General features: G+C 33.7%; 5 protein-coding genes across 25 annotated transcripts; 3 read left to right on the top strand and 2 right to left on the bottom strand.

Moving 5' to 3' along the window:
• The first annotated feature begins 1,498 nt into the window (after positions 1-1,498).
• Positions 1,499-10,039, top strand: LOC117604524 (protein 5NUC). 3 transcript variants are annotated; one of them, XM_034324686.2, is made up of 8 exons: positions 2,899-3,065; positions 4,633-4,770; positions 5,830-6,003; positions 7,020-7,251; positions 7,703-8,302; positions 8,991-9,428; positions 9,487-9,676; positions 9,763-10,039. In XM_034324686.2, the coding sequence occupies exons 3-8, from the start codon at positions 5,879-5,881 to the stop codon at positions 9,987-9,989; spliced, it is 1,812 nt and encodes a 603-aa protein (XP_034180577.2). In that variant the 5' UTR covers positions 2,899-3,065; positions 4,633-4,770; positions 5,830-5,878; the 3' UTR covers positions 9,990-10,039. The 3 variants fall into 3 exon arrangements, with proteins under 3 accessions (XP_034180576.2, XP_034180577.2, XP_034180578.2); XM_034324685.2 differs by lacking the exons at positions 2,899-3,065; positions 4,633-4,770 and adding an exon at positions 1,499-1,753; XM_034324687.2 differs by lacking the exon at positions 4,633-4,770.
• Positions 10,040-10,553: 514 nt separating this feature from the next.
• On the bottom strand, positions 10,554-14,779 carry LOC117604523 (protein-lysine N-methyltransferase SMYD4). 12 transcript variants are annotated; one of them, XR_013062432.1, is made up of 8 exons: positions 13,600-14,779; positions 13,264-13,541; positions 13,033-13,191; positions 12,816-12,956; positions 12,692-12,735; positions 12,479-12,618; positions 12,163-12,331; positions 10,554-12,078 (listed from the first exon to the last, which is right to left on the bottom strand). XR_013062432.1 is itself a non-coding variant. In XM_034324672.2 (6 exons), the coding sequence occupies exons 1-5, from the start codon at positions 14,675-14,677 to the stop codon at positions 12,499-12,501; spliced, it is 1,893 nt and encodes a 630-aa protein (XP_034180563.2). In that variant the 5' UTR covers positions 14,678-14,779; the 3' UTR covers positions 12,317-12,331; positions 12,469-12,498. The 12 variants fall into 12 exon arrangements, 6 of the variants coding, with proteins under 6 accessions (XP_034180563.2, XP_076545392.1, XP_076545394.1 ...); XR_013062431.1 differs by having other exon boundaries at positions 11,053-12,078; positions 12,163-12,267; positions 12,469-12,618; XR_013062433.1 differs by having other exon boundaries at positions 11,053-12,078; positions 12,163-12,267.
• Positions 14,780-15,194: 415 nt separating this feature from the next.
• Positions 15,195-19,212, top strand: LOC117604522 (uncharacterized). Of its 5 annotated transcripts, XM_034324662.2 has the most exons (9): positions 15,195-15,579; positions 15,671-15,722; positions 15,816-15,864; positions 16,248-16,674; positions 16,758-16,991; positions 17,060-17,334; positions 17,409-17,567; positions 17,635-17,848; positions 17,926-19,212. In XM_034324662.2, exons 4-9 carry the CDS (start codon positions 16,289-16,291, stop codon positions 18,962-18,964), a joined length of 2,307 nt encoding a protein of 768 aa, XP_034180553.2. In that variant the 5' UTR covers positions 15,195-15,579; positions 15,671-15,722; positions 15,816-15,864; positions 16,248-16,288; the 3' UTR covers positions 18,965-19,212. The 5 variants fall into 5 exon arrangements, with proteins under 5 accessions (XP_034180553.2, XP_076545391.1, XP_076545390.1 ...); XM_076689276.1 differs by having other exon boundaries at positions 15,195-15,505; positions 15,671-15,864; XM_076689275.1 differs by having other exon boundaries at positions 15,671-15,864.
• Positions 19,213-19,235: 23 nt separating this feature from the next.
• Positions 19,236-21,486, bottom strand: LOC117604526 (putative dimethyladenosine transferase). Its single transcript, XM_034324692.2, has 5 exons — positions 21,275-21,486; positions 20,808-21,174; positions 20,299-20,644; positions 20,111-20,217; positions 19,236-20,035 (listed from the first exon to the last, which is right to left on the bottom strand). Exons 1-5 carry the CDS (start codon positions 21,330-21,332, stop codon positions 19,993-19,995), a joined length of 921 nt encoding a protein of 306 aa, XP_034180583.1. The 5' UTR covers positions 21,333-21,486; the 3' UTR covers positions 19,236-19,992.
• Positions 21,487-21,634: 148 nt separating this feature from the next.
• On the top strand, positions 21,635-24,934 carry RASSF8 (ras association domain-containing protein 8). 4 transcript variants are annotated; one of them, XM_034324689.2, is made up of 10 exons: positions 21,635-21,769; positions 21,852-22,339; positions 22,480-22,590; positions 22,667-22,975; positions 23,046-23,408; positions 23,503-23,664; positions 23,739-23,855; positions 23,916-24,055; positions 24,131-24,438; positions 24,516-24,923. In XM_034324689.2, exons 2-10 carry the CDS (start codon positions 22,268-22,270, stop codon positions 24,614-24,616), a joined length of 1,683 nt encoding a protein of 560 aa, XP_034180580.2. In that variant the 5' UTR covers positions 21,635-21,769; positions 21,852-22,267; the 3' UTR covers positions 24,617-24,923. The 4 variants fall into 4 exon arrangements, with proteins under 4 accessions (XP_034180580.2, XP_034180581.2, XP_034180579.2 ...); XM_034324690.2 differs by lacking the exon at positions 21,635-21,769 and having other exon boundaries at positions 21,776-22,339; positions 23,922-24,055; positions 24,516-24,934; XM_034324688.2 differs by lacking the exon at positions 21,635-21,769 and having other exon boundaries at positions 21,776-22,339.
• Positions 24,935-25,467: the final 533 nt, after the last annotated feature.

Genomic DNA, 25,467 nt, shown 5'->3' with positions numbered 1-25,467 from the left:
AAAAGACCTCGTATCGAAACGGAAATGAGCCACGATTAGCATGACGAACCTGTTCTCTATCTCGATAAATCGTATTGATAGAAAATCAACAGAGGAAAATATTCCACTCGTTATTGCAAGCAATTACTGATTTAATCAACTTTGTAACACTTGAATAAAATCCTTCGTTATTTGCTTCGATTTCTTTTCTTTTAGCAGAGAAATCTCGCTCATTATAAAAATATAGAATACATAGAAGATAATTGAAAATATTGAAAAATTAATTTTGTATCGATGTTGCAATCACGTTGACTTCATCGTACAAAGTCTTTTACGATCTTCTTTTATGGAAGATAAGAGAATGCAATAATCCACAGGAGATTTCACGGCTATCAGTATTTAAATTACTATCGTAAGTAGCGTGATAGTCAGCTGTCGCTAGTGAGACTCATTATTAACCGTGGAAATTCATTTAAATTTCATTCTAAAAGGGGTAAGGTAGACAAAATGGTCCTTGAACCAAATTAAATTCAGAATGCATCATTCGATAGCATATAAAAAGAAAATTCTGTATACCAATTTTCAACCCCCTATCTTAACCAGGGGGACAGTGAGGGGGGGCAAAAGAGACGCCAGATCGTGCCCCATTTCTCCTATTTAATAACATCCGAAAATTCTGAAAAAATTCTGATACACTACAAACACGATAACGCATATTAGGAAATTTTTTCAGATTTTTTCATTGCAAATCCTAGTTGTGAAAAATGAAAAACCGAACAAACAATCTGAAGAAACGCGTTTTGTTATTGAAAATTTAAGAACACTACTTTTATATTACTGTGGTAATAACATATTAGTATAACTATTACTCTTGAATTTTTTCAGATTTTTTGTTGTGATGCAACGTAGCTAAAAAAATCAAAAATCAATTATTTCGCATGAAAAAGTAACTTCTACTTCGAATTTTTATTTCCTGTTTTTTTAGAAGTACTTCGATACTCAAAGTCGACGGGTTTGTTGAACAAACGAAGAGAATGCATATGCAATTGATCGCATGTTTTGAGCAACTGATAGACGCCGAGCGTCGACGTCCTGGCATTTTGACAAGAAAATTATTCTATATTCGAATTATGACGCCGACGCGTGGCTGACACGTGATTTATCGTTCGAAGATTAAAAAAAAAAATACGTTCCATTGATTTATCCCGAAGATTTTATTGCAATTTTTCAAAAATCGTGAATTAATTGGAGGAAATCAGTTGACGAATTTCAAGCTGAGAATCTGATTTTTTTTTTCTAACGTCACCCTGCGAGGAATTTAATCAACGATTCGAAGCCGAGATATCAAACGATAAAGCAATCATTGTTTCCTAGCAAGCACGTTCAAAATGTCGAGATAAAACGAGAAGCCGACATTGAAAAGCATTGTTCCAGTTACCGAACGCGGTATTCGTAATGATATAAAAAGACAAAAAAGAAAGAATGTAATTTGTTTTCGGAACATCGACGTAAACTGACGGATGGTAAATGTTTGTAGAATTACATTTTTCGTGACTTTTGCGTAAAACGATTACCGTCATTACGCAGGTAAACTGACTGGAGGAAAATGAAACTGATATCGTTTTATCTCAACTAGCACCTTCTGTTTTAATTTAACACGCTATCGCGGCCAGCCTTCGAGATTACTATGATCGTATTTATGGATATGCACTTCGTCCTCGCAATTTCGTTTTGACGGCTCTTCTGTAATGATCGATCCCTAATTCGAAACTCGGTAAGTGTCAAAGAAACTTTATTACTTATTCAATTACGTCTGATACTATTTCCTATTAACAGACGATCCAATTCACCCGTCATTTTTATAAATCCAACGTGTCTCAAGTGTACACCAATCGATCAATTTTATCGATCGAAGGTTCATTAAGTGAAAAAAACATTTCTAATATTCGCCATAACTAAAGCTATGATCTCTTCCGGGAAATTAAATTCTAAATTTAAATCTGTTAGTTTTTAATAAACTGGTTCCAAAATTAACAAAAAATTAATTTAATTATTTTTATAAAAAACTATGTATCTCGGGTTGTTGAAACATTTCCCCATAGCTAACGTTTAGTTATTAGAAACTGATTAATATTTCTCTTCTCTTTAATTTCAAAATTTAACCCTTTCACACCGGACGGGACATATGCTGTCCCATCAATGAAGCTTGTAACATCACTGTTATTGATGGTGCGTCGTTATGGGGTCGTTTACGCGTCTCTAAGACCTTCAGCCTTTCAGGCAGAAAAGTTATTTCATCGTAATAATCACCTGGAGGAGAAATAACTGTTCCCGGTCATTACCAGGCGCACTCGAACTGATTTTTTCGCTGTATTGAAAGGGTTAAATTTATCTTAACACTTGATCTTAAAGAAAAAGGACCTCCTGGAAATTGGGGGACTGCTTTCCAGTTTCTTATTTTAAATTATAAATTTTATCGAGCTATTTTTGCTGGCTATTGTCGAGATAAAGAATTGATATATATATTATTATTAATTTATAGTTATTAATTTATATTATTAATATATAGTATTATTTTCAGTAGTTTTAGTGTTAAACCTTTCCTTAACCCATTAACTGCCAAATTTTTTTTTTTAATTTTTACCCGGATAAGTTATATAATATAATAAGTAAAATTCCAAAATCCCCAAATGAAGATCGTGGCAGTTAATGGGTTAATCCGGCACGAATAATGAATTCGTTAATTATGGAAAGGGGAAGAAAATCGTCTAACTGTTAGATCGCGATGAAATCGATATGTCCATTGGAATAAAAAAGCTCGGATGGCTCGTTCAGCGACCGATCCCGTTGATATCCACGAATCGGCGTTCCCCAGTAGATCGGGGACAGACGAAGGTTACTCGAGCTTTTCGTTCGACGATCGCGTTCAGTCGTCGTTTGTCGTTCGACAAAATCGGTTCGCTTTAGCGTCTGATAAACGCGTGCCGTTTCTCCTCGCGCAGCCGACGATCCCCGCCGGTGTCGGTGGTCGATTGTGCGATCGACCCACCGTAACCATTGTGTCCGTCGACGTATCTGCATACCCAGTGAGTGATTGCAATCCAGACACCTCTCTTTTTCTTCGCGGGCATCGAACATATTTTTAGATCGCGCTCAGGTAGCTTGGCGATGCTTCGCTCTACGTTCATTGCCGGCCAAAACTTTCATATCACTTGTGTAAACAATTGTTTACCAGCCTCTTTCACGTGGAACTCGTGTAGATAGATTTACAGCATTTTATATTCAGATACATAGTTTCTTATAAAAATGATTTAATTAATTTTTTGTTAATTATGGAGGTATTGATTACACTCTATTTGTTATTCGACCATGAGTTATTTATTAAAAATGTACAGATTTAAATTTAGAATTTAATTTGCCGGAAGAGATTATTAATTAATTATAACTTGTTTCAACGACCAGACAGAGATACATAGTTTCTTATAAAAATGATTAAATTAATTTTTTGTTAATTTTGGAGGTATTGATTACACTCTGCTTGTTTTTCGATCATGAGTCGTTTATTAAAAATTAACAGATTTAAATTTAGAATTTAATTTGCCGGAAGAGATCGTTAATTAATTATAACTCGTTTCAACGACCAGATAGAGATACATAGTTTCTTATAAAAATGATTAAATTAATTTTTTGTTAATTTTTTAGGTATTGATTACACTCTGCTTGTTTTTCGATCATGAGTCGTTTATTAAAAATTAACAGATTTAAATTTAGAATTTAATTTGCCAGAAGTGATCATTAATTAATTATAACTCGGTACTATTGTGTAATTAATTCACAGAAGATATCGTTGACCCACGAAACATACGATAAAAATATCTTGATAAATACAATATTTAAGATGATTGTATAATTTAAAAGCAAATAGGACACTGATAAGAATCTTGAATGGCTCTTATGAGAACAGCAGTGACACGAAATTAACATGTCTCAATTATATCAACGATTCCCAAATTCTTTCGGTGAAAATACTTCAGCCAAAGCTGTGTAAATTAATGATGAATATCTCTCATTAAAATTCTATATACTGTTTAATTAATCGAATTTCATCGATACTAATCAGGTGCATCTCTGCTAAAATTGAAAAAGAATTCTTCAGTCTTTCGTGATTCATTTATAAATCATTTGGATTTAAAAGAAATTTATTCAGCTGAGTGTCATGGAAACATAGCTATCCAATTTAACCTCATTTCAAGCATTCAAACAGCACGTGTTCGTCTGTATTTAAAAACAGGTACATCTTCTCCGAAGATTTCATTGCTCCATCAACGCGTTTATCGCCACGATTGTCATTTACGAGGATCGTTACGAATGAGGAGGATAAACAATTTCGAATACCATTGTCAAATGATAATTTTAGAATTTACTCTTCCCTCTGTGCACAGGAATGAAAATACACCTCAGGCTAGTTGAAATTTGTTAATTTCAAATTTGTCCAAATCTTCTTGATAATTAATTGAAATTTCACTAATATTTACACAGTCAGATGCACGAACTGTAATTAAAAGCCCTATTAAAATATTTGCATACAGAAGAAAGGTTCGGGAATACAGAAATCTCAGATAAAGAAATATATTATTTATCATTTATTTACAGAGAATCTTTCGCTCGAAACCCTAAATTAAAACGAAATACCAATAAATTGACATACAAGAGACACGAGTTATATTCGGCGATAAGAACAAATGTGCAAACCGCTTCGGGAATGTAAGCACATACGTGACGTAAATACAGGTAATTTAAACAACCGATTCGAATAATTTACCTTACATCAGGTACGATTCCTCCTTTGCATACCATTCTCGAAACAACAAATGAAACTTGGATTTCCACTCGATGAAAGGACTAACATTTTTCCACCTTCAATCATTGAATCATCTTTACGTAACGCGAAACTTTTCCTTTTTTACGCGATTCCACCAGCAAGGTCGCTAATTTTTAACAGACAATAACTCTTTGAAAAATACTCGATGCCTTTTTGCTAATATTCGTCCACTGGTGAAATTTCATCGATCATTATTAATTTCGATTACACAGGGTTTCGAGCTAGCGAAATTTTCGCCAGCTTGCAATAAATAAAAAAGAAAATCAACTGAAAAATTCATTGAGAAATTCCTCGGTCGCAACCACTTGTTGCTGACAGAAGAAAAATTGCGAAAAATAATTGCGAGGGAATGATAAATCTGAAAAAAAGAATAAAATAAAACAGTGCGGAATTATTTTGAAAATTTCATCGAAGGATGTTTCTGTTACTGATAAATTTAAGAAAATTTTTCCTTATCGTATCATTTTGATTAATTTGTAGATGTTTAGATAATTAATCAGTTATAAATAACGTTAATAACGCGTTTCACAAGAAATTATTATTTCGATTATTAACTGCCGTTCCACTTGGAGCTTGACATCATAAATTTTTTTACCAGTGAATTTATTTTGTAACATTCAGTAGCTACTGTTCTTTTTTTTTGTATTCGTGTCATGTCATACCGTAATCTTTCTGATGACGTTTCTACAAGTCTCGAAGAAGTTAATAGTTTCTTTCGTAATGATGAGTAACGACTTAAAAGAAAAGAATACAATTAGCTTTTGTTGCGGTAAAGAAATAAAAGTATCGATTGCAGTGTTTTTTCTTTTTCTTCAAGATAAAAGAATCTAAAGATTTGCAAGTCTTCTAAACTGCCAGCTAAACGAGAATAATAATTGTTAAGAGCTGCTGTCTTTGAAGTGAAAGAATAATAGGTTTGTCTTTTCTGTATTGAACAATTTTCCTTTCGTTATTGTTTGAAACGCCAGATAATAAAAATAAAGGAAACCGAAGAAGAATTCGAGTAACGAAGAGAAAATGCTGAAGATTTGGATGATAATTTGCGCCATTCCGGTGTTCTCCAATTATGTCCTTGGAAATCCTGTTTCCGCGAAGGAGGGACTCACCCTGAGGATCCTTCATACGAACGACATGCATTCAAGGTAAACTCTTTAAATTTTCTAATTCCAATTTTCATTAATTTAAAGGAATTCAGTGGAGAATGAATGACTCTTCGAGAAACATTTATTCTGCTAATCTCTCATTTATCAAAACATTCTGAATAATCTTTATTAATTATACTCCTTGTTACTTCGTGCAAAAACAAAAGTTGATGAATTCTTGTCGCTAACAAATGTCCCACGATGTTTTAATCGACCACGATGCTTAACGATGTTTACGTAAGGATAATTAAAAAGAGAATAACGTGACAAGATTAATTACTCTACTCTGCTATCGTGTAAAAGTATCAGTTCCTATTCTTCTTTTTTTTTCCAAGTTTCTGTTGTTTAATTTAAATATCGAATAGGTTGGAGTGCAGCTAATGGTCGCAGAGTGAAACGTTAATTAAGAACAGGCTAAGGATAATTAACGCCGCTCAATCAGCGATTCAATGTTAATTTATATTCCCGATCGCTTATCACATCGCGTGGAAGAAGTATCTTTTCCAAATTGAAACGAATTTCCTGCCCTCTATAAATTACGTTCAACCTTTTCCTATCGTTTATCTTCTGTATTTCTCGTTTTCTTTTTATTTTTATTTTTTTATGAATTTAACGTATTTTGCAATTCGATCAACGTTTCATGGCTTTCCGGCCCATTTTTATTCTCGTTTCTTATCCCGACCGATGATTAACGAGCCTCGGAAGTAAATTTAATTCAGGGCGGGTCGATAAATATGTAGGAGTTTGAAGAAAAACTCGTGATTATTGTGTATAACTTTGTAACGTTGAATAATCGTCATGGATATCGCTTTAAAATAAATTTTATTTATCATGAAAGAGAAATTATACTTAATTGTTTGAATAATTAGAAGGAAATTAAAATGAGCACCCTCTGAACGTTAAATACTGAATTGTCTACTGTTATCTAACCTAAATTTCCTGGTAATCCTTTGTATTACCTCATAGTAATTACCATCCCTAAATTCTCACTAATTATATAATACCATCTGTTACAGATTCGAGGAGACATCGCAGGTATCGGGTGTCTGTTCACCAAACGATTCAAAAGCAGGAAAATGTTACGGAGGATTCGCCAGAATAGCAACCCTGATACGCGAAGCACGAAAATCTCCAGTCCCTACTATCTTTCTGAATGCTGGGGATACTTATCAAGGATCTATTTGGTACAATGTGTACAAATGGAAAGTGGTAACCAAGTTCCTGAACCTGTTGGCTCCAAACGCAACGGTATATAAGACATTTATTTAACAAAATTTATTTATGTTAATAAGACATTTATTTATTTAACAAAATTCCCATATTCTATTTACATTTATCTTTTTTACATCTGGTACTTTTACCTATCAAGGTAAACGAGGATGCTTCTGTAAAAATAAATTTTTCACAATGTCCTTTCGAATCTGCTAGTCATCTATTATAATGCGAATCTATTATAATACTCGTTGACATGGATGTCGCCGCAAGGCTTCTTCAACAATTCATTTAATTTGATGAGCTCACAGGATAACGTTGTATTCGGTATCCATAATTTCAGTACTGTAACTATGAAACAGTTTCTTTTGATCCTACCATTTCATATTTGCATGGTAAATCATCAAAATCCATAGAAATATCTTACTTTAATATTCGTCAAAACCTACCTTACCATCAGTATGTAAAATTCATTTGATTTGTGCAGAGTTTGGGCAACCACGAATTCGACGACGGTGTTGATGGTCTGATACCCTTCATTCAAAACTCCACGTTCCCTATACTAACCTCGAATCTGGACCTAAGCAAACAGCCGAATTTAGCTGCTACAAATTTATTGAACAGTACGGTACTCGTCGTGAACAATATAAAGATCGGTGTGATCGGTTATTTGACGCAAGAGACGACGTTAATCTCCAGATCGGAAGAGGTGATCTTCTTGGACGAAGTGGCGAGCGTCCGTAGAGAGGCGAAAGCGTTGAAAGAACAAGGCGTCAATATATTAATCGCTTTGGGACACTCTGGCTTCGAGGTGGACAAACGAATCGCCAGAGAAGTGGAGGACATCGATCTGGTGATCGGTGGACATACAAACACCTTCCTCTATAGCGGGAAACAGCCCGATTTGGAGGTTCCCGAGGGACCCTATCCAACGGTAGTAGAGCAGAAAAGCGGGAGGAAGGTATACGCGGTCCAAGCGTACGCGTATACCAAGTATATGGGAGATTTTACTGTGACCTTTGACACTAAGGGAGAAGTGACCAATATCAAAGGAAATCCTGTACTCGTCGACAGCAGTATCGAGGAGGTGAGTTTTCACGTTTTGCTTTTCCCGCTTTTTCTTTAAATCAAGTCCTGTCAACGTGTCGGTTTTAGCAATATTGGCGCCCTGGGCAAGATTATCGTGGCGCCCATTAAAATATATGTATATAGGTAAAAAACGCGTCAGGGAAGATGTAAACGTAAATGCCGCAGCACATACTCGTATAGCATATATGTAATATCACATATGAGTTTTAAAATTTACGTGTAATTAACATTTTCTGTCTAAATTCAAATTCTACGATCCTGTTACCTGTCTGCGCAATGTGATACGCGCATATAATCGACTAGCTACTTTCGCTTTCTATCGTTTACCTCTATCATTTCCTACTTTCCTGTTACTGGAGGTTTTCTTAGTGACAGAGGCACATGAATGAACGAAAGTTGCACGCGCGAACTCTTTCATAGTACTTTCTTGCATGCATGCGCTTCTATTACTAAAAGGTGCTGATATAATACGAGCACATAACTATATGGAATTAATAAATTATTTTCCTTACCTATCCTCCGTCCTAAAACCTCCTCTAAATATTCTATGATCCTATTGCCAAAAAACGAAAATTTGTAGAAACCAAATGCATGAGTCTAATAAATTAATTTGTAATCTTCTGCAAGTTTCTATAATATTAATAATCTTCTTTTATTAACAATTTCTATTGATCAATTTTATGTAGGCAAAGGATGTTTTGGACGAATTGAAACAAATGAGAGGAGCCATTGATAATATCAGTCTAACGGTGGTTGGAAGAACTCGGGTTCTTCTTGAAGGAGATAGCAAAATATGCAGACGCGAGGAATGCAATCTGGGTAATCTAATCACGGATGCTATGATTGACTATAATGTTGGAGAATATGCAGACAAAAATGGTTGGACTGATGCGGCAATAGCTCTTCATAATGGCGGTAGCATCAGAACTTCTATCACCAGGGCAAATGATGACAAAATTACTATGGGAGATGTCCTTAGCGTATTACCTTTTCATAATACTATTATGAAAGTTTCAATGACTGGAGAACTCATTCTGTCCGTATTAGAATGGAGCGTTCAAAACTTGAAGATGGATACAACTGCAAATCTATTTGGTGCATTTACACAAGTTTCTGGACTTCAGGTATTTCATATTAAGAGAGAAAACCAACTGAAAATTTATTTATTTCTCATATTTACAGGTAGTTTATGATTTGTCCAAACCAAAGAATTCGAGAGTAGTTTCAGTACAAGTACAGTGTGCATTCTGTAATATACCAGCATATAGTAAACTTCAAAAGAATGAAACTTATACTGTACTTCTACTTGATTTTATGAAAGACGGTGGTGACGGATATTATATGCTGAAAGATCTCAAGGCTCAAACCCTTGGTATGTTTATATAAATTTTTCAAAATATGTTTTCATAATAAACTCCTCGAGATAATTAATAAACGTAACAATATATTTTGTTAAAGGTGTTACTACGGCAGATGCACTTGTAGAATACTTGAAGAAACATAGCCCAGTCCATCCTGGCATTGAATGGAGGATCAGTCATGTAAATAGTAATGAAAATAATGATAAAAATAATGATAAAAATAATGATAAAAATAATGATAATAAGAATGGTTCTATCAACATGTATCGACCCGTCAGTTTGACGATTTTGTTATCAATAATCAGCTGTCTATTTGTAAGATAGATATAGTAGGATATACGATGAATAATCAGTCTTCAGTATTTAAATCTATAGATTTTATACAAAGAGTTTTTTATACATACTTTACCTTTGTCACTACCTCAAATTTAGTTATGAAAGAAAAATTTTAACTGTTAATGAATTAGAAACAAAAATAAAAAAACAAAACAAAGAAAGGAATTAACATGTCTTCACGTGGACACTTATCAAATCTGTTTCCACTTAAACAATAGACCCGTTTAATAATTACTAATATCTCAGTTACTGCGCAGTGAGGCTTTTGCACCGCGTTATATATTCGTTGAAACATTTGTAACAAGTCATCTATCATATCTTTGTTAAATACATTTCCTTTTTCCGCCATACGACGATATTTAGGATAATTTTGCAACGCGTTAAGAGATTCTATTCCTAAACTGGATTCCTGTTAAAAGGAAAAATATTGTGGAAATAAATAGCAAATATAAGAAAGTCTTTCGATACTTAATTATTAATTAACTCACCTTTGATTTTAATTCATAAAATAATGGCCAGTCCTCCGTACAAGCTACACAATCGCAAGTGAAGCAATAGCGTGTTAGAAGTCCCAAGCGCCTCGTGAATTTTGGTACCATTGCATATAAGTGACCGTAGTTATCAAATATCTTGTAAAAATTAATTGTTTTACCAATAAAAATGAAACATCGTAAGTTATTGTTCGCAGTTATTTATTTTTTTTCCTTCTATCCCTGCAACTCCTACATCTGTGCATTCCCCACATCCCTGTACCGCTTCATATCCTACATCAGTTACATCCCCCTACCCCCTACATCATTTACATCTCGGCATCCCTCATATTCCGGTACCACACAGAAGACAATCGTACTAAATTTAGTTCCTTTTCTCGCCGCCAGAGAGCGCTGATCCGACATCGAAAATTTAGTTCACATTTTTCCCGCTAGAGGGCCAAAAATCTTGCGTGGTTTAGTTCCTTTTCTCGCCACCAGATGGCGCTGATTCGACATCGAAAATTTAGTTCACATTTTTCCCGCTAGAGGGCCAAAAATCTTGCGTGGTTTGGTTCCTTTTTTCGCCACCAGATGGCGCTGATTCGACATCGAAAATTTAGTTCACATTTTTCCCGCCAGAGGGCCAAAAATCTCGCGAGGTTTAGTTCCTTTTCTCGCCACTAGATGGCGCTGATTCGACATCGAAAATTTAGTTCACATTTTTCCCGCCAGAGGGCCAAAAATCTCGCGAGGTTTAGTTCCTTTTCTCGCCACTAGATGGCGCTGATTCGACATCGAAAATTTAGTTCACATTTTTCCCGCCAGAGGGCCAAACATCTCGCGAGGTTTAGTTCCTTTTCTCGCCACCAGATGGCGCTGATTCGACATCGAAAATTTAGTTCACATTTTTCCCGCCAGAGGGCCAAAAATCTTGCAAGGTTTAGTTCCTTTTCTTGCCACCAGGTGGTGCTGATTCGACATCGAAAATTTAGTTCACATTTTTCCCGCCAGAGGGCCAAAAATTCAAAAACGTGAGACCAGGATGCGCGTTTGCAACAATATTGCGGTCTCACAAAGCTTTACTTACCTTTACTTACCTTTACATACCTTTACTTACCTTTACTCATCTTTACTCGAACCAGTGGCCACAAATATATTTATTATAAGGTTTGCAGTGATACAAGAGATGGAAGGATGTAAGGGATGCAGGGATGCAAGGGATGCAGGGTTGTAAGGGATGTAGGGATATGAAGGGAGCAGGAGTGTAAGGACTGTGAGAATATAAGGAAAGCAAGGATGTATAGTATGCGGGGATATAATGGATGCAGAGATGTAAGAAATGTAGGGATATAAAGAAAGCAGACGTAAGAAATGCGGGGATATAAAAACACGTATGGATACAAGAAATGCAGGGACATGAGGGATGCAGTGATATAAATTGGAAGCATATTTATCTTTGATTGGTTGATGCGCACCTCTCGGCAGCCGGTATAAAACTGACGGGATTTTAATTCGCTCTAGTAAAACGGTTGACAACGGTGCCCAATCAGCCATGACGTTCCGCTTTACCACTGGCTATTTCAATCAGTGTCTTGAATTTGTGTCTGTAACATTATTAATCACGAGGTAATTTGAACGAGAACATTTACAAATAATAGAATTTTAGTGATAAAAGTTTTAAAACTTACAAATTAATTGTAAAAGAGAAACGTGTAATTATTAGTTTGTCAAAATTCAAATTCTGCGATCCAAATCCTGCGAGCGCAATGTGATACTTTGTTATCAATAATCAGCTGTCTATTTGTAAGATAGGAACAATAGGATATATGTTGAATAATCAATCTTCAGTATTTAAATCTACAGATTTTATACAAAGAGTTTTTTATACATACTTTAAATTTAAGGGTGAGTCAAAGGTAGTTATGAAACAAAAATTTTAACTGTTAATGAATTAGGAACAAAAATTAAAAAAAAACATAAAGAAAGAAATTAACATTTCATTACGTGAGCGCATTTGATGCATATTATAGTTCAGGAATATCAAATCTGTTTCCATTTAAGCAATAGACGCGTTTAAAAATTTCTGATATCTCGGCCACTGCCCAGTGAGGCATTTGCAACGCGTTATATACTCGTTGAAACATCTGTAACAAATCATCTATCATATCATTGTCAAATACATTTCCTTCTTTCGCCATTTGAGCATATTTAGGATACTTTTGCAACGTGAGAAGATATTCTGTTCCTAAATTGAGTTTCTGCTAAATGGAGAAATATTATGGAAATTAATAGCAAATATAAGAAAGTCTTTCGGTACGTACTTAATAATTAATTAACTCACCCTAGATTTTAATTCATGAAATAATGGCCAGTTCTCCACACAAGCTACACAGTCGCAAGTGAAGCGATAGTGCTTTAGAAGTTCCATCTGCCTCATGGATTTTGGTACCATTGCATATAATTGACCATAGTTATCAAATATCTTGTAAAAGTTAATTGTTTTATCAATAAAAATGAAATTCATCGTAAATAATCGTTCACAAAATACGTTTTAGTACCTGTTCATCTTTTTTGATAGGATACATTGCATAAACAATTATATGCCCAGGCCTTGAAACTCTTAGAATGTTTGGGTTACAACTGTGATTAATCAGACTAAGAAATGGCATAAGTGCTACACCACGGTCTTCCGAAGCCATTTTATATTCTTCCGTAAACTATAAATATTAATTTAATTGTTAAATAATAAATATAATCTTTGCCTCAAATTTATTACATGTATATATTACAGAATGAGCATTAGGAGGGATCAACTGCAGATGCCTTAGTATAAGCCCCCCAACAAAGATAGCATCAGTGTTTTCTATTAATTCAGATAAATCTTTCATTGAACTTCCAAATATATCAGTACATGTTGCTAGGTAATACAATATAAAACTAGCTTCTGCGGATCTTGTAAAGAGATCTTGTAACAACTGTTTTTCAACGTTAGTAACCAAACTTAATACACTTCTGTACGCATCACTTTCAAATGTTCCATTCTTCGAAAAACCCTTTGTACGAGGATCTAAAATAATACATAATTATGACCTATAACTTTTTACAAAATTATCCCAGATACTTACTATCACAATTTTCAACTTCTTTTAGTTCTTCTTTTAAGTTCTGTATGTTATTACTCTCTCTTACTGCTTGAACAGCAAGTCTTAGGCTAAAGAGATAAATTTGTGTAAAATTCACTTTAAAAAGGTAAGGAAATACCTTACATTCTATGTCATGATATTTTTTCCAGTCCGAAGCTTTACATTCTTCTGAACAATACATAGCATATATACAATAGTTACAAGGTATATTAGCCCAGCATACTTCTAAGCAATTTGAACAATGCGTCTGTAAATTGTTAGGATTTAATATTAGCGAATAAGGTTTTTCTATAGCAATTATTTCACCAATATTTATGTCACGAGTAGCTACGATGTGTCTGCCATATTTTTCATCATATTTTATAGTTAACGCATCAGAGGCACAAGGAACTTCCATGTTGCATTGCTTTAATTCAGGCAAAGGAGATTGTTTTACAATACTTTGTTCTTTTGATGTATTTGATACTGATATTTTTTTGGCAGAAATGAACATATTATTTGTTTTTTTATGACTGACATCATCCAAGGACATGCTGTCCAGCCAATTTTGCGCTTCCTTAATAGCATCTTCTGTTTTGGGATGTTTTAATATACTTAAACACTCAATTTTTCTTAAATATAATTTACTTCTTAAATTATTTGGATATGGTAAGGCTAATGCTCTATCTATGTCTTCAATACATTCTTTGTATTTGTGTATTTTTTTTAGAACAGCAGATCTATTAGCATACGCCAATGCAAGTTGTTCAGATGTACAAGGTGCATACGCTATACTTTTTGTATACAGTTTTAGTGCATCAATACACAGAGAGCTTGTTAATGATTTTGACATATATTTTTTATTTCCTTGTTCTCTTAACTCTGTAGATTTATTTACATTTTTGCTATCTGGACATACTTGAGGAATCATACCATATTCTAGCATAAGTTTAAGAATAAATCTTACACGTTCCTCATTTGCGTGTAAAGTTTTGAATTCATTAAACACATCTTCATACTTATCTGCAGCACATAGTTTTACTTGTAATAAAGCCAACAATTCATACATTTTTTCTTGCATATATCAGTGACTAGAAATACAAAAAGATTGCAAAAAAACCCTTTCCTTACAGTTTTCCCCTTTTCATAGAGATGGCCACGGATGGCGTACTCTAGGGACAAGCGGTCCCTATATACTTACCGAAATTGGCGGCCATGCGCGCCGACAAGGTTGGCATCACTGCCAATCCTTTTGGGCGCCATTTTCAAATTTACATTACGTCCTTTTCACATTTCGTTTCACATTCTGGCAGTTACATTTTCCTTTACATTTTGCCATACTTGTTTCACAATACTTTTAGCATTCACTCCTTTCGTTTGCGCCCCCTTTTAGTCGCCTCCTACGACAGGCAGGGGATACCGTGGCTGTATTCTAAACCCCCCCAGCCACAGGGGGACAAAAAAGCTCTTGTAAATGTTGTGAAGAAATCCTACAAATCAGTTAGAAATTAAGTATTGAAGTATTGGCTGCACTATTTCTTAACACCATTAAGTTAGCAGATATAACATATCAATAAAGAATAATATAACGCAATAGATAATGTAAATAATTAATGCTAGAAGATGGAAATATGATACGTATAATCCAAAGAAATTATTACGGTAACTAAATACTATTGTGCATTTCTGTTAATGCTAGGAATTTTTATGGAGGGGTATCACTGATGAGAAGTAATTCTTTCTTACCTTCGGTTAATATCTGTCTCATTCATGGCATTATGCTATACCAGTTTCCGCTTTGTGATCATGGACTACAGCAAGAGTACTATTTCTGAAAAAAGATAGCTTTATCGAGATATTATTTTGCATATTAATCCCACTATTAAATTTGTTTCCGTGTTTCTTAAAGGTAAGGAACTGTATTAATTAAAGTATGCAATTTGTAAGAAAAAAAAAATAGTGACATCGATGATCAATAACAAGGTGAATAAAATGGAAACGTACCGATTATCAAACAGCTTTATATTGTATGCTTCTTTCTGTTACGTATGACGTATCTTTTTTTTTCTTTTAGAAAATAGACTGAAAGATTGACTCAATCTTATCATTTCTCATCGGATTTCAAGGTTGAAAAAATTTTTGCCTGTTAATACTACAATTTCGTAAATATCATGAATTCTACGAATACGTAGATAACAAGATTTATAATTAATTTTCTGTTTGTCGCTAACTATTATTTTACGTGAAACTTAAAAAATCAAATACTAGGTAATCATATTTTTTTTATTACATTTTTAAAAAAGTGCATCACAGTTTCATAGATATAATATCTTAAAGAATCTAAAGATCATTCTGAGTAAAAATCTGTGAGCTATAATGGTGCAATATTTCTTATGAAGTCAGTATATAAAAATTCTATTGGATTCTGTATTGACATTCAATAATATTTTCTACATTAAAGTATTGTAGCCTTCAAATTGTATGCAACTTATACAGTGTTGTATAAATTTTTACCTATTTTGTTTGAGTTGTTTTTGGTTATAATGTATTTCATTTGTGAACAATAAAGAAGTAACAGAAATATTTAAATTATATATAAACATGGAAATAAAATTTCATTTTAATAGTATATATAATGTAATATGTTTTAGGAAAATTTCTTCTATTAAATGGACAAATGCATTAACGCATAATGGAAGGTCCTTTAGAAATAAAAGATTCTGCTGCAGGTGCAGAAGAATCTATTAAATCAGAAGCACCTATACAGAATCCGGATAGCAGCGATCGGAGCGATGGTGCAGTCTCACCTCCTCCGAATTGTAGCATTTGCTTGGGCAAGCTAGTGAACACATCGTTTACGGATAGTTGTCTCCATCAATTCTGTTTCACTTGTTTGCTTCAGTGGTCTAAAATAAAGACAGAATGTCCATTATGTAAACAGACCTTCAAATCGATCATACACAATGTTAGATCAGAAGAAGATTACGATCAGTATCATGTACCTAGAGAATTGGCTACTTTGGATCTTAATTTTGAATTGGGTTACACTGGGGATGTAGGCACCCGTTTCCATTACAGGTATATATTACATATAAGATTTAATTTAAATTAACAGCAGCTTTTAAACGCGTAACATTTATAAATAATTTTGATCATTTTAGGACAACAATGACTGGACATCATCGACGTCCTCACGAAATAGTCCTTAATCCAGAACAGGTTGCAAGAAGGGAACAGTTGCCAAGTATAGCACCACGAGTTTCGATGGAAGAACGCTTACGCAGACGAGCAAATCCAACCGATTATCGTCGTACCATTTATAGGCACGGGATTTGGGCTACTGCGTTAAGAGATGTATTTGGCCGTTTTCGAGAATGTAGTGCTGAATTTTATCGGTAAGTTGTTCGTATATTTCTCCTATTACAAGTCAATTTTTCACAATGTTATTTTATTCTGTTTACAGGAGAGAGCCAAGAGAATTAAATCGACTTATACCATGGCTCAATCGCGAATTGCAAGTGTTACTTCTTAATAACAATCCTTCGCATGTTGCATATGTATTAAGAATTATATTGGAGGCTCTCACTGAATTTGATATTAGAAGCCCAGAATTTCGAGACTTAGTTCGTCCTCATTTCAATACATTCACCGATCACTTTGTACACGAACTACTTAATTATGCACGAACTAATTTTGATTTGGTTGGATACGACCAGTCTGTAACTTATTTACCACAAGGTATACAATATTTTTGTCTTATGTATCGTATATGACACTTTAATATTAGATGAAACTAATTATATTTATTATAGGATTGTCAAATGAATATCTATCAAATATTATATCTCCTGCATCTAGTAGTAATAGTAGTAGTTCTGATGATTCAGATGTTCGAGTTCTTGATGAAGCGATCGACCTTAGAATGAACACAGAGATGCCTAGTGTAGGACCCCATGGGATTAGTATTCCTGGTAAATTTTTTATTTCATCTTTAATCGCTTTACATTATAACTATAAAATATTTATTTAACTATATAGGCCCGAGTACTGTGGCACAAACGTTTCAATTAGATATTCCGTATAATGCGCCACCGGATATATTGACTATTTCCTCCGATTCTTCCGCGTCGGACGATTGCGAGGTAATTGGATACGTGAAACCTCGTCACGAAAGAACACCAGAAATTATAGAATTAGTATCATCCGATCCTGAAGAGATAAATGTTTCTCATGTACCAAATGACCATCCACAGTGAGTAGAAAACATCTTACTTTGAAATGAATTATAATCAAAGTGAAATTTATAAACTAACTTAATATTTTTACCAGACCCTCGTCTGCTTATTTCGAAGACAACACCCAACCCAGTACATCTCATGAGATCAAGAAAAGAGCATCTAGTACATCGTCTACTGAAAGTGAGACGGATTCGGACAATGATTATATTTGTAGAAGAAGCAGAAAGTATCAAAGCCGTGCTAAAAAGTCTAGAAGAAGTATAACCGCTAAGAAACGAAACCGATCGAGAGAAACGAGAGTTCGTAACCGAGCAAGTAGAAATTTATCAAGCTCCGGAGAAAGTGATTCTAGAAAGAAGGGAACCAGAAGAAATATTCAGCGCACGATGAAAAAAAGGATGATCAGTAGCAGCGATTCGAGTTCAAACGAAACCGAATCAAAAGCGATCGATGAGAAGAAGTCGAGGACCCCGCAGCGTTCTATGAAAAGCATGGTACGCGTTCGTAAAGATTTAATTAAGAAAGAAAATCGATATACGGACGACCAATCGTCCAGCAGTAATAGCAGCTCCGATTACGATGAAACTACTAAAAATACAAGATCTCGTACGATAAGGAGATCGAAAAGAAAATACGTAACCAGTTCGAGTGACTTCGAGCCTAGTAGAAACGAAAAAGTGACTAGAACTAGGGGTAAATCAAGACAAGTATCAGATACAAAGGAATCCCATCGAAAAGAATCAAGATACAAGGATAACAGACGATCCCCGTCGCGAAGTAGTAGTGCATCTTCCTACACGTCGCAACAAGGGAAAAAATTAAATTCGAAACGACGAGATTCACAACGAGATAGCGAAGACGATGATTCTTGGAAAAGCTACTGGGCTGTATCAAGGAAGGAACGTGAATTTAAATCTAAAAGCAGAGAAGGAGCTCTGAGTAGTACAGACTTTGACGACGATCATTATAGATCCCATAGTCAGTGCAGTAATTATTCAAGTAAATCGTACACACATAAAAAGAAATCAAAGCATAAAAATAGACATAAAAGCAAGAAGAAGAAACGATCAAACAGTAGAACGCGTAGTTCATCTAATCGATCACGATTAACTCGACGACATCCCGTTTAAGAATTAACATGCCATGTTAAAACATTCCGATTCGAAAAATAATTCAACTAAAGGATTAAAACAAGAGAGAAGAAAACATGCATGTCCTGCAATAGTTGCATGGAGTTACATGAGATCTCAGGGTAAAATCAAATCAAAACCAATAAAAATAAAGATGCATTTGATCGATAAATCCGAATTCAGAAATGGCGTCATAGATAACGTCATTTAATTGAAAATCTCTAACGAGTTTTTTTTTTTTTTTTAAATATTCATGTGTGCAGATACTGCAAACAACGATGAAGCATACTGAATTTGTTTCTGATTATTCAAATTTCTTTTAAGTCATAACAAAAGTAGATGAAAACTTTTAAATATAAGTGTACTGTATTAGACGGAATAGTAATGTTTCGTTCCTTTACGTTTTATATAAAAATGGCTTCCATTTGTTTTATAAACAAAATATATAGGTAAAAGCTGTGTATAAAAATACTGACATTAAGTAATAGATTCTATTTATGATTTTTTTACACAGTGTAAACTGATTGAGTAAAATAATAACCAATTTCATTGAAAATTATTATTCGAAATTTGAAATGATATGTGAAGGAAAGCTAAAACATGGTACATATAAAGGTAAATGTAGTATATATCTCACCATAACCTTCATAATTGTACAATAAAGTTGAGTATATTTCTTTACGATTTTAATTCCCAAAGAATGTTTGTAAATATACATGTATGTTAGGAACAAATAATTTAATTAAAAGTTTACATGGATGGTTTTTTGTAAAATACGCAGATTTAAGAATGTTAAGTCTCAATGATACATGTTACATGTAAATCGTAAAATGATTGATTTACAGTGGATAAATAGTAATTCTTCCATTTTTCTTTAAACACTACATACTTGTGGCGTGGATGTTAAATTTAATTCAAGACTAATTCTGTATTATTTAAACAAATTTACTTTATTCGCGGATATTACATATTTCGATTTATATATAGCGTTACGCTGTTTTCTTTTTCTACATAAATTAAAAATTGAATTATGTAAAATGCACTCCTTCCGTGTTAAATGCGTGTAAAATGCTGAAATAAACATTTTATTACGTAACTATCATAAATAAGTACGCTACCATAAGTATTAGTAAAATATTTATTCACCTGATAAAATCGTCTATATCCATAGTTCTGGCACGTTTGTTTTCCGCCCCTACTTTTTGTAAAATTGTGCTCACTAATTCTTTGATATCAAATCCTTCAGGTACCGGCTACATAATGCATGAAAAAGAAAAAGCATTTTTAAATATCTAAAAGTATCCCCTTCTTACATTTAACACCTTTACAATTACCTTGTTATTCAAACTGCAATGAAGTTTATAATTTTTTTCTAACATCGTTAACACCGTAGTTTGTTTAAATGCTGCTGCGAGAGTTTTATTTTTTCTAACGAACGCGATTCGCGTTAAACCGTCCCATTCCTGATAATTAATCGGCGGTGGTGGATTACGTGGTTCTATCCTAACTACACTTGATTCTACTTTTGGTGGTGGCCTGAAGTTATTTTTTCCTACTTTCATCAGCAAATCTATCCGAGCCAACAACTGAGTATTTATACTTAGACGACAGTATAGTTTATCTCCTGGTTTTGCCACTAAACGTTCGGCAAATTCTCTTTGAAACATAAGTACTGCACATCTGTAGAAAATAATCTGCTAATCAAGTCCATTTCCTCTTGTGCCTCCTGTATTTCAGAAATTGGCATAAAATCTTTAAAACTACGTTACATTACTGTATTATGCTTGTAAAACATCCTATAATCTTTCAGTAACGCTAAATTGAATTTTTAAAATAAACTTACCTAAATAACGGTCTATGCAGAAGTAATTTAAATACTAATGGGGATGATATTTGGTATGGTATATTGGCAACGCACAAATCAAAGAACGGCAATTCTGTTTTCAAAACATCTCCTATCATAATTTGCAATTTTGACTGGTACGGAGTGCCCTGTACACGCTTTTGTAATTCAGCCACCATTCGAGTATCCACTTCACATGCTATTACTTTTTTAGCTTTGTCCAATAGTTTTACTGTCATATTACCTGTACCAGGACCTATTTCTAATATAACATCTGTCGGTCTAACTGCAGCCTTCTCAACCATACTCTGTATTACAAGTGGATTTTTCAAAATATGTTGTCCAATATCCTTATTAAACAGGATTCCTGTTTTGCAATGAAATTATAAGGAATAATACATATTATACGGTTCATTAGTTAATAAGTTTCTTGCATAGTTAAAAGAATAAATATATATATCTCATACCCTGTTTTGCAACTTCTTTGTGAACACGGGATGTTTTTTGACTACGTACTTTCGGCATTTTGTAATCGTTTTAAACAATATACTAAACACAACTAACAATTAATGTGTGACACAACAGTCACGTGCGGATAATAAAAATAACTAGGGACTTTGTCCGTTTTTACGCACCGAAAAGTTGTCGGCACTTGTCGGCTACGCGCGCCTACAAGGTTGGCATTGCTGCCAATCCTTTCCCGCGCCATTTTCAATTTACATTATTCTGCTTTTCGTGTTACATTTTTCCTTTGCTCGTTACATGTTCTTTCCTTACATTATTTCCATACTTTTTATTCTTCTTTTCTGTCTTCCCCTTGCGCCCCCTTTTAGTCGCCTCTTACGACAGGCAGGGGATACCGTGGCTGTATTCTAAACCCCCCAGCCACAGGGAGTGAAACGATTAATTTATTTCTACATTAACGCCTTCAGCTCCCTCTTACACAGTGCAGTAAAGTTAAGGTTTGGTGAAGTTTCAATTATTAAATGTTCTTTGTTAGCTGTCTATTTTTGCATTAAATAATTCTTTGCATTAAATTTATAGAATTTATACTACTAAAATATGGAACAAGCATATGTTAATTTCATACACTGTGGAATTAATTACCGATTACAGAAGCGATAACAGAGGCACTCAAAGAATTGCGTTTTCCTATCTTCTGTAATATCATGAACATAAATCTGTCATTTTGATAATTACACAGTTACAGGTTATAGGCAATGAATTTTATTGTAACATTATTTAAGTTTAAATAAAACATGATCATTTGGAAAGATTTGGAAATAATTGTCAGTGAATTGTATTAGTCAGTAAAGAAATTTCATTTTTTCTCCATGTAAGAAACATCGATTCGAACGGTGCGATTTAAATGAAAGTCTAACGAGTGTTTTATAATTTTTCAATATTAAGATACCTTGCGATGCAAAGGTTTAATCTTGCAATTCTAAATTGGTGACGTAATGGAGCTGAAAGTATGGGTGGAAGGCATACAACGTATTGTATGTGGTGTTACAGAAACCACTACATGTCAGGTTGAAATTTTTCCTTACATTTAAAGTTACATTAAGTTCTATAACACTTAACATTTCTAACAAGTAAATTGAATAACTTTATACGAAATATTATTTGTCTACAATGATTTGCGAAGCAATAATACAGTATAAACTTTCAGGATGTAGTATATGCTCTTGCTCATGCTACAGGACAAACCGGTAGATTTACTTTAGTAGAAAGGTGGCGAACTAACGAACGACTCTTGGCTCCATATGAAAATCCTTTAAAGGTACCAATGCGATTAATTTCAAAATAAAATAATGTAGTTCATATAATCAATGTAATAATATAATTTCTTTCGTAAGATTCTAATGAAATGGGGAGAATATTCTTCAGAAGTTCAATTGATCCTAAGGCGCTCTACTGCAGAAAACAATAAGGCCTCTAGTTCGTTAGGAACCCGGTTAACTCATAGCGCAAGATCGAATGGTATAATAAGTTCTGCCTCTGAGAATGTCGCAACATCCAACAGCGGGCAAGATGATGCTAAGAATACCACAACTTCAAGTTCTGAATTTGATGATCTACAAGGATGTCTTGACAGAAATCGCGATATCAGGATGTCGTTAACATTTGGAGGATTGCATGGAAATGTCATAGAAAATAATACAGAAGTAAACAGAAGCATTTGAATTATGTTGTATATGTTAAAAATAAATTTTACATTATACTTATATATTTTAGATTCAAATGGAAAATGTTGCCATAGTTCAACCTACGCCACATTTAAAAAACAAGGAATTAAATATAAGAAAAAATATACAAAAGCCAGCTCAGTCTCCCACCTGTGCTAGCAGCAGTGAAAGTAACATACATTTATCACAGAAGAAAGTGCGTGAAGTTCCTCCATACAGGGATCCTCCGGGTCCGGGTTCACCACCTCTAAGAACTTTACCCCCCTACAGAGATCCTCCACCACCTAATTTAAATAGCCCTGGACGATCCCAATTTCAATCGGGTACAAATGTTGGAAGTCCTCATCTTCATAAAGAGGATCAACCATCATCATCTAGTAACTCTGTCAAACTAAAGAGAAACCTTATTCAGGTTCTACAAAGAATACATTTATATATATAATATAATGCGCATATAATATAACAGTACTGATATGTTTTTACACTTTTAAATCTCCTTTGTTTAGGAATTCCAGGACACGAAAGGACAAACTCAATCTATAAATCAACTATCTGGTCAGACTCAAAATATGGTCACTGTTGCTTATACTCAACGATATGTTGAACTTATCAGACTAGTCAATAAGCAACGTGATACTATAAATGCACAGCAAGCCGATCTTACTAAAGTATGAATTACTATAATTGTAACTGCGATATTAAATTAAAAACGTGAAATATACATTTAATTAATTACTTTCAGTTTGATGCTGAAATATTATATTGGGAAACGAAAAACAGAGAACAAATGCATCAGATGGACTTCATTTCACAGGAAGTGAGTCGTATGGAGTCCACAGGTCGTCTTATCGAAGAACAGGCATGTATTTTGTTATAAACATTACTGTTATAATAACGATAACATCTAATATTTTTAAAGTTAAAGGAACTAGCACATGTTGAAGAAGAAAGTGAAATAGTAAGGCAACAAGAGAAAACATTGAAATCGGAGATTACGTTGCTTAGATCAAAGCTTGCAAACTGTGAAACAGAGTTACTTCAATGTAAAAATAAAATTAGGTAAAACATTGGAATTCTTAATTTTTTTACACAATAAATAGAATGTAGGATCTGTATTGTATCTTTACGTTACAGATTAGTTATGGAAGAACTGGCTATAGAACAACACAATATAAATCGTGAAACGGACGAAAGACAATTAATGGAACGTAAAATTATAACTGAAGTTGAACATCTTCAAAATGAAGTAGAACAAGCCAAACGTTCAGCTGAATTAGCTTCTCAGTGCGCGGAATCACTGAAACTCGAGGTAGTAAGTTTGGAATCAGCAATTGTTGAGAAAAAATTGCAAGTGGAGCGTTTAGTAGCGGATATGAAAGAGGCTAATTTACAAAGTTTAGCCGTCGCTTGTCAAGACGAACAAGTAAAGTCATTACTTGAAGGTACTTAAATTTAAATCGAAGTAAAATTGTGAAAGTTTAACAATTTACAAATTTGCTTACATATATTTATAATCTAGGTGCCCACAAACCTGGTAGTACACGTAAAATGATAGGTTCACCGAGGCAATTAGAAACTGCTGTACCTACAAGTAAAAATCCCCACGGCGTTTGGGTATAAATATTTACTGTTCGATATATTTCGGTATATTGAAAATAATATTTTTCATACGGTAATCAATTAAACATTTCATATAGGATTATATGTGCAATTTTATATGCACGATTAGTAAGAACGACGTAAGTAAATGAAATATCGTACGCGAATACATATTATAATTGTTTTGTCCACCTGCCATATGATTTTCAGCAAATTTAGCTCTAAGTGTTGACTAGTAATTTTAAATATGAGTTATGTATATACAGGATAAAAAAAGAATATTCGGCAATATATATTTATCCAAAGTATTAAAATTACAAATCATGCAATGCACTTACATGATTTATGTATGACTTAAGAAAACGTACTTATAAATTCTTGTAGTTTTCTTGATATTATTCAAGATGAATTTATATATTTTCTATAATCAAAATAATTCTGTGACTCGAGCATTTACATTTTGGTGCACTATACAATTAAAATACCAACATAGTACATATACTATATTTATCTTGTAACATATCCTTGAAAGTATGTGATAACGAAGTCTGAAATATGTTATTGAAAACATTCTAGTGTACATTAATTGCATTTTTAAGTATTTAAGCCTTCCTTTTCAATCGTATTTCAACAATAGATTTTCCATCTATCAAAAGTAAATTTATCTTTTTGTATAAAAGATTCAGTTACATTCATTTATTCAAACAGTATATTTTGCTTTGTTATTTGTAACATGTAATATGTGGTAGTAACATTTTCTATTGTTTTATATATTCATTATTAGCATACATCATCAAAATGATGAGTGGTTTCGAGCTTTCATAGCCTAGATTGCTACTGTTCGAGGTTTTTAGCGAATAAACTCTTTCGAA

Source organism: Osmia lignaria, chromosome 7 (genome assembly GCF_051020975.1).
Source record: "Osmia lignaria lignaria isolate PbOS001 chromosome 7, iyOsmLign1, whole genome shotgun sequence".
NCBI classification, from domain to species: Eukaryota; Metazoa; Arthropoda; class Insecta; order Hymenoptera; family Megachilidae; genus Osmia; species Osmia lignaria.
Note: the sequence above shows the minus strand (reverse complement) of the source record. Positions and strands in the feature narration are given on the sequence as shown.

Coding starts and splice junctions, on each gene's coding strand:
- LOC117604524 (XM_034324685.2), top strand. CDS start 5,879: ATGCTGAAGATTTGGATGATAATTTGCGCCATTCCGGTGTTCTCCAAT. Junction 6,004..7,019: donor ACGAACGACATGCATTCAAG/GTAAACTCTTTA, acceptor CATCTGTTACAG/ATTCGAGGAGACATCGCAGG. Junction 9,429..9,486: donor CACAAGTTTCTGGACTTCAG/GTATTTCATATT, acceptor TCATATTTACAG/GTAGTTTATGATTTGTCCAA.
- LOC117604523 (XM_034324672.2), bottom strand. CDS start 14,677: ATGCAAGAAAAAATGTATGAATTGTTGGCTTTATTACAAGTAAAACTA. Junction 13,192..13,263: donor TCCCTCCTAATGCTCATTCT/GTAATATATACA, acceptor TAATATTTATAG/TTTACGGAAGAATATAAAAT. Junction 12,957..13,032: donor CTATCAAAAAAGATGAACAG/GTACTAAAACGT, acceptor AACTTTTACAAG/ATATTTGATAACTATGGTCA.
- LOC117604522 (XM_034324666.2), top strand. CDS start 16,289: ATGGAAGGTCCTTTAGAAATAAAAGATTCTGCTGCAGGTGCAGAAGAA. Junction 16,992..17,059: donor TGTAGTGCTGAATTTTATCG/GTAAGTTGTTCG, acceptor TTCTGTTTACAG/GAGAGAGCCAAGAGAATTAA. Junction 17,335..17,408: donor TGTAACTTATTTACCACAAG/GTATACAATATT, acceptor TATTTATTATAG/GATTGTCAAATGAATATCTA.
- LOC117604526 (XM_034324692.2), bottom strand. CDS start 21,332: ATGCCGAAAGTACGTAGTCAAAAAACATCCCGTGTTCACAAAGAAGTT. Junction 21,175..21,274: donor CAAAGAAGTTGCAAAACAGG/GTATGAGATATA, acceptor ATTGCAAAACAG/GAATCCTGTTTAATAAGGAT. Junction 20,645..20,807: donor CTGCATAGACCGTTATTTAG/GTAAGTTTATTT, acceptor TATTTTCTACAG/ATGTGCAGTACTTATGTTTC.
- RASSF8 (XM_034324689.2), top strand. CDS start 22,268: ATGGAGCTGAAAGTATGGGTGGAAGGCATACAACGTATTGTATGTGGT. Junction 22,340..22,479: donor CAGAAACCACTACATGTCAG/GTTGAAATTTTT, acceptor ATAAACTTTCAG/GATGTAGTATATGCTCTTGC. Junction 23,409..23,502: donor TAAAGAGAAACCTTATTCAG/GTTCTACAAAGA, acceptor TCCTTTGTTTAG/GAATTCCAGGACACGAAAGG.